Genomic DNA, 7,690 nt, shown 5'->3' with positions numbered 1-7,690 from the left:
GTATCAGAAATTTACAGGGGCCTGTGAACAGCCCACCCAAACCTGTATTAATACTAGCCGCGTGTGCGAGTAAGGGCCTGAACCCTCACTCGCAACCATAGAGCCACCGTGATTTCGCCAACGCTGCCACTTACTCCAGTGAGCAATTAGTTAGCCACCGGCGTCGCAGAGCACGAAGTAGCCACCATGAACTCATCCGTTGGTCGATGCGGATTGGGGGGCGTTGGCGGAGGCGGCCACGACGAGGTCCTCCGCGCATGGATCCACTCCGTTGGAGTGAAGCGTCGCGCCGCGCGGCCGTGGCCGAGGTCTTGGCCATGTTGGAGGCGTTGCTCGCCGACGAGCTCGAGGCCATTGCTCGCCGACGAGCTCGAGGCCATTGCTCGCCGACGAGCTCGAGGCCGAGCGCCAGGAGGCGGCCCGCGTCATCTCCACGGTCGAGGCCTTCGAGACGCGGGAGGCGGTGAAGCGCCGGAAGATCGTTTTCCTGGAGTAGGCGGAGACGCCGAAGCGGCAGCGGTAGGCGGCGGTAGATCTAGGTTTAGATCCTAGTTCAATGTATAGGTTTGCATCACGATCCTATATATGATCGTGTCTCTGAATATATGAACAAGTTTGCATCCGTGCAAGAATTTCTTCCTCGTTTTTTCGATTTTAAAAGTACAGGTCAGATTTATAGGTTGTGATAAATGGAAAGGCAAAAACTGCGCGAGAAATACGAATTCAGTGCATGTACTTCTAGCCATGCTCTAAAGCCATGCTCAAAGAACAAGCAGCTGTTAGCAGGAGTATAGAACATTCATGATTGTCTTCGCCTTTTCTCCCTCTCTTATATTTTTTTTAAATTGTTGAAATAGTATAATTTTGGTCGCTATTCGTTACAACATACTAATCAAGAAGTTTTTTATTCAAATGAATATTATGCAATAACTTAGTAGAAATTACAATTGTGCTAAAACTAATAGATGAAGTTACAATTATGGTCAGAAAAATAGTCTGCAAGCCTTTAAACTAGAAGCCGACTTGATTATTATAGTTAGAGAAACATAAGAAAGACCTGCCAAGTTAAAATAAATATAATTATACTAAACTTGTATACTTATTTTTCTTATATAAGCTGGTTTTGGCAAATATATGTTGTATATAACTTATTAGCATTGTTAACCACACTATAATACTACTAGATTGTAAATATATTGTTATTTGTTATAGTTGCAATTTATTAACTACATAGGGTATACATAATTTTTTGCGCAAGTGTTCTTCTGTAGTAGAATATTATTAGATATATAGTAGAGATTCTAGAGCATATGGCATAACAAATATCTTAGTAGATGTTTCTAGTGTATGATTTTCCAAGCAAAATAATTGAACCGTTGGCATGATATTTTTTTCCCTAGTCCAATGTGTCTAAGATAAGAAGTAGTGTGAGTTTAGTAATCTGTTCTACTTGTATTACGGCAGCTTATCAGCGTTCATAGAAGGCGCCTTGCATGAAACAATGAATAAGTCTTTCTTAACTTGTTTTTTTCTATGCTACCATTTTTATCTGATTCATATTCTTGCGTGAACTTACTGTGCCATCATCACATGAGAATATTGACCTCAAGGTTATAAGATATCTCGATCGTGTGTATCATATCCTAGAAGCTGAAACATTGCTTGCATTTGAGCCCATTTTGTTAGACTTAAACTTCAGTAGCTGTACTTAAACCTTGTAAGGTAACATCACGTAAGCTATGCGTAGTTGCGCCTAAACCTTGTCGGCAATTATCTCTAGTAACACTAACATAACATAGACATCTGAAATGCTCTCTCCGTGCTCTTTTGGTGGTGCTGGCCCTGCTGGCAGTTAGCAGTTGTTGAGATGGGCCAGAATGGAGGAGAGACAGTAACAACATTGTGTAGCAGTGCATTATGGAAAATCCATCAGGGAATGAAGAAACATATGGTATGGATGTCAATTTTTATTAGAACATCAGATGTGGGCGTGAGAAGCATTGTATCCTAGTACAAATTATGGACGAATGCACTTACCGACGTAGGTTTTGCTCAGAACTACTATGAACTAATAGGTACGTGGCGTTCCTCTGAACATATGCATCGTGCTTCTGCTTGGTGTATTTTGCATACACATATAAACTTTAGAGCTTCCGTTTAAAAAATACTCCCTCCGCTTCAAGGAATAAGACGTCCTCGTTTTACGTGCCTTTGTTTGATAAAAATCTACTTCAAATAGATAAATACTATTTGTATGAAATTATTATCATTAAAAACTGCTTTTGAATACGAATAGAACGATACTAATTACATATAATATAATGAAGATTTTGTTGCTCAACTTTTATAGTGAAAGTTTGTCTTGAAATATGCAAGAGCTAGTTGTATCATGTGCCTTTCTTAATCGTTTTGTTGTAAGTGTGCGAAGGTACCCCCTCCCACCAAACGGAGGTACGGAGTAGTAAACTTTAGAGCTCAACATATAAGAGCTCACTTATATTCTCTCTCCTCTTCTCTCTCCTCCAACTAAACATAAATATATTATTTTAATTTTTGTAGCCAGCTGACTAGATCTTATTGTACTAAGGAGCAATATTTCTCTTAAACATGTGAGATTAATTAGGAGAGCAACGATTGGACTCCACAACGCAAAGCCGTTTCACACGGACCCAGCACAAATCGTGCGTTTTAAACATGGAATAAGGAGCGGTGGGGAGTGATTTGAGGAGAGGGGCCACAATTGCCTAGTAATTGTCCTTAATTAATGCTAATTTGAGCCTACCTTAATGATATTTTTCTAATTTTACTATAAGTCCAATAAACCGGTATGGAGGGAGTACCTTGGCACACTTACGATCAAACGATCAACGTTTGATGTCACTAATATAACAATAGAAGTATCATAAATGGTATCATGCATTTCATGCATGTAAAAAGCTGATGTGACAGTGTAATTAGAGATGAGAGAGAGGATAGTAGTATCATATATAGATACTGTATCATAGCAAATAAATGTTGTTCATATATTTGCATTGAGATTATGCAAATCAATTATTGCAAAAAGACTATGATACTAGTAGATGATACCATGCATTGTGAAGTTAGTAACATATAGTAGTATCATACACATGATACTTCTATATGATACTATGCACTGAGATTAGTCTAAAGATAAGCAACGTTGGCAGTCGGGTTCCCTACAGTATATGCCATATGTTCCTCTTAGTCATTACTCATTACGGATAAATTCAACAGCTGGTTCCCTACGTTGGCAGTCGGTTCCATAAAACTGTATTTGTTACTTTACAGATAAATCACATTCTTTCATCAATCAAACGAAAGAAATTGATGGATGCCATTATTATTTCCTTTGTTGCCTCTGTTTGTTCATTTCTTATATTTATCTACTGGCTATCAAAATAGTCTTGTCAGGCTTCTAGTGTTTGTAAGTTTACACAAGTAGTATAAGATAGTAGATATATGGCAGTTGATGGTTGCACAATATTTCTTCAGTATTAGTTAAAATTTACGGATTTGCTAACCCTCAGGCGACTGAGAATTCGTCATGTCTCAGTCGATCAGCTGGACCGTCCAATTCTCTTCAAGATTTGTGCGCGTTGGGTCGAACAGAGAGAAAAATAAATAAGGCTGAGCGTCGTGCGACTCGAACCTTGGTCTCTCTGTCAACCAGAATGCGCACAACCACCACGGAACCTTGAATTTGTTGCATATACTACCGAGTGTGTCCTTAATAACACTACCAGTATGCCTATTTCTGTTTTGCATTTTGTTCTTCCCTTTGTTTTTTCTGAATTATCATTTTAAATCTATATATGTGCAACTCTATCGGTTTTGGATACGAGTTATACTTTTCTCAAAAAACTTGCAACTCCAACAAACGAGGCATTTTCTAAAAAAAAAAAGTGACAGTCTAAACTGTTCTGAAGCTAGTTTAATTTTTTTCAAGAAAGCAACTAGGATCGAGACGAGTTATACTTTTTTCAAGATATGTGCAACTACTCGAAATGGTTTCGCTATGAGTTACACTTTTCTGAAGAAACGTGCAATTAGTAAATGTTTTTGAAACTCTTGCCAATCTAGTTGCACTTTTCTAAAAAAATGTGTAACTCTGACCGGTTTATGTTACGAGTTGCACATTTCTAAAGAAACATGTAATTAGTCGCTTGCATTTGAAACGAGTTGCAGTTTTCTTAATAAATGCGCAACCCCGATATACTAGTTATACTTTCCTCAAGAAATATGCAATTCAACTAGGTTTTGATACTAGTTGCACTTTTCTTAAGGAATGTGCAATTCAACTAGGTTTTGATACTAGTTACACTTTTCTCAAGAAATACGCAACTCCAACATAGTAGTTGCACTTTTCTCAAGAAATGTGCAATTTAACTAGATTTTGATACTAGTTACACTTTTCTCAAGAAATACGCAACTCCAACATACTAGTTGCACTTTTCTCAAGAAATGTGCAATTTAACTAGGTTTTTATGTGAATTGCATTTTTTGTAAAATAATGTGCAATTCAACGTCCCCCAAAAATAACATGATACCACTTTGCATTTTTCTGATTTTGTGTGGTCCGTCATATACTTTTCAATCATCTAATTTTTCCGTCGTGCTGTACATGCCCAAGGCTCTACTTCTGTTTCGCTTGTTGCTCGCTTGATCTAATACGTAGACACGTATCTGAAACTGAGTAGGAACCGATCGACTGAGACTTAGTGAAATATCAGTTGACTGATGTATAGTCACTCCCTAAAATTTAATTGTGTTCTAGCTACCTTGACTATCACTGTGATTGACCAACTTCAACTATATATGTACACATAGCGCAGTTAATAATTTCTGGCTTTCATTTAAATATCCTCATCCTGCTCATTAGATCATATATATAATCAAGAGCATCCAACCTAATTGTTCGGGAGCTGTTTTGCCTGTTTCCCTCTTTCTTGAATGGGTTTCAAGTTGCTGGTTCAATTTTAGCGTTCATTTGTGTTACCCAACATGGAACACTTGACTTCTACATAACGGAAAGCTCTCAGAATAACCATCAAGGAAAAAGTGCTGTTAAAGAAATCCAAAACAGGATGCTCCGAAAGAACACTTGGAAGTTGTTGCGGAATGTAATTTCAGCACTGATGTTTTGCCTTTTTAAACCAGCCACAGTTTCCAATTGATATTGATTACTAAAGGAGTAGACATTGGCCATATATATATATATATATCAGCTCCTCCAATAACAATTTGGATAAATCCTAAACACTTAAAAATAACAGAATTCTACATCTGTGGGAACTTAAATAGAGTGATTTCATAGTGTAATAAGGTCTGCTTTCGAAGTTTATAGTTCTGGAAGGGTCCAATATCTTATCAATTCATCTCGGAGCCTGACTATTAATATGAATAGGGACACCTATTAAAATGAATTGGCAATAACCGCAGGAAAGGTGCACGCATAATCCTTCGCTTTTTCAAACTACAATTTTTGAATTTTTCCAGCCAAGCAAACGAAATTGTGATCACTCACTTTGAGATTTAGAAACATCAAGATAAAAGAGAACAACATACTATTATGAACTAGTGAAACATTGGCCCCTCAACTGTTGGATGTTGAGCATCGAGAATGCACCATGCACCATGACCCGCAATCTGCGCATCTAGCAAAATAAAAGTTGCACTTATGATGAAGTGACAAAATGACACAACTAATCTAACTCAAAGTGTCTAGCAGATGTTCTCTATTTCTTGAGATAGCACTCAACATTTTTCAGCCAGCGGACAATTTCTCTCTGCTCCTTATTTTCCATGTACGCGTGCAGGAATGCTGCAAGCTCATCATTCACTCCTCTTTGCTCCAAGTAATCTCGCATTGCACTTTGCATCTCTTCATCTAACTCCCTGCACATTGGTAAGACCAGCCTAATCATCAATACATGCAACAGCTAGTGGAAAAAGGCACAGTAACATCTCACGAGATTTATCATAATGTTGAATGCTATACTGTAGTAATTCAAACAACTAAGTCTGAATCTTAACAAAGCAAAATAATGCCAGTTAACAACAAGAACTGTAGGATCTTTTTGTGCTAAATAGTTTACCCATGCAAGATTACACCCTGGTTATTTTACACTCTTTTGTTTACTCCAAGGAGCAAGCATTGTCATCCTCCAAAGCATTTGAAGTAAGTCTACATGCCTCACTTCATCCAGAAACAAATTTGATCAAATTTCTGTGTTACTAAATTTCCGTTAACACAGAACTGGAATTGAAAGAATGTTCCATCCACATCCCCAAGCATTCCCTCTATTGCATGATTGCCTCTCCAGGCAGTCAGTCACCACTAGTCCACTAGTGTAGGCATGATAAACAGGTATAACATGATTTAATCCGGAACTCAAAGGATAGCCCAGGATAAAATGAGCTTTCCTAAGGAACACTTCCTTTGCACTTGATCCTTAAGATTCACACATGTAGATGTTCGATCCAGTAGAAATTTTGTGTGCAAAGTTGACCATTTCTTTTGGCCTGAGCAAGATGAAGTAAACTGGGTGCACATAAAGTTGTTATATCGTCCCTTCATCCCTGTGATTATTGGAGCCAGATATCCTGGTTCAATTAAATCGTTTGTTGTACCGATACTGAAGTAGCATTGCACGAACAGGATTCTTAACAAATCAAGGAATCGAAGTAATATTGTGGATATGACTACAAGTCTACAACAGTATGCAACATTTTTTCATTAAAATTCTAGAACGTTAGCTCACCTGAACTGGCAGCCCATGTATCGCTGCTCCGGCGTCGGTCCACTGCGGCGGACAGGGAAGACCCTCTCCACATCCATCTCCTCGGGCCACGCTGAGCACTCGAAGCTGAGCGCCAAGTCAGGCCGCGCGGGCTTGGAGACCTCGACGTGGACGCTGATGTGCATCCTGGACGGTCCACCGTCTTCGGCGACCGCGCCCGAGCGGGTTGGCGCCACGGCGCCGTCGACCAAGGTGGCATCCACCTTGACCTCCTCCTGATCCCCGCCCTTGGAGGCAGAGAACGCACGACGCAGGCGGACCCACTGCTCTCCGGGGCGGTCATCCACGGTGAACTGCGCGACGGAAGGCGGTAGAGGCGGGGCAGGCTCGGCGCGGCAGGAGGAGATCTCGGAGCGGAGGGAGCGGAGGAGGCGGTCGAGGAAGGCGGAGCGGCGCATGTCGGACATATACTGTCGCGACTGGAGGAGACGGTGAGGGAGAGCCATGAGTTGGGGGCGTAGGCTGAGCAGCCGCCGGGCCATGGCGAAGCGGCGCTGCGCGTGGACGACGGTGGCCGCCGGTGATTTTGAGAGGGTTTTGGGGAAAACAGGGGTGGGCAAAGTCGCTTCTCTCTTTGTCGCAGGGGGCTGGGTCGGAAATCGTTATGATTTTGGGCTTTCTTGTGTCTTTGGGCCGGTAGGGCCTAGTAGTACTGGGCCAAACTTTGCAGACAAGATGGGGGAACAGACCTTTGGCAAACCATGTTTGACGCCTTAAGCGCCTGTTATCGTAGCGACGCTTGTGCAGGGAGAGTGGTGGGCCAAGGCCCAGTTAGCATCCGACGGTGGCCGAAGATGGTAGAGATGGATGTGCCGATGACTGGGAAGAGGCGTGGCCACCTCGCCGATGATGAGGATGGCACGGCTGAC

General features: G+C 41.0%; 1 protein-coding gene across 1 annotated transcript; it reads right to left on the bottom strand.

Annotated features, from left to right (window-relative positions):
* Positions 1 to 5,539: 5,539 nt before the first annotated feature.
* On the bottom strand, positions 5,540 to 7,303 carry LOC124682506 (uncharacterized protein At2g39795, mitochondrial-like). Its single transcript, XM_047217179.1, has 2 exons — positions 6,783 to 7,303; positions 5,540 to 5,916 (listed from the first exon to the last, which is right to left on the bottom strand). The coding sequence occupies exons 1-2, from the start codon at positions 7,301 to 7,303 to the stop codon at positions 5,757 to 5,759; spliced, it is 681 nt and encodes a 226-aa protein (XP_047073135.1). The 3' UTR covers positions 5,540 to 5,756.
* Positions 7,304 to 7,690: the final 387 nt, after the last annotated feature.

This window comes from Lolium rigidum, chromosome 1, assembly GCF_022539505.1.
Source record: "Lolium rigidum isolate FL_2022 chromosome 1, APGP_CSIRO_Lrig_0.1, whole genome shotgun sequence".
NCBI classification, from domain to species: domain Eukaryota; kingdom Viridiplantae; phylum Streptophyta; class Magnoliopsida; order Poales; family Poaceae; genus Lolium; species Lolium rigidum.
The sequence above is the reverse complement of the archived record's forward strand: the minus strand, read 5'-3'. Positions and strand labels throughout refer to the sequence as shown.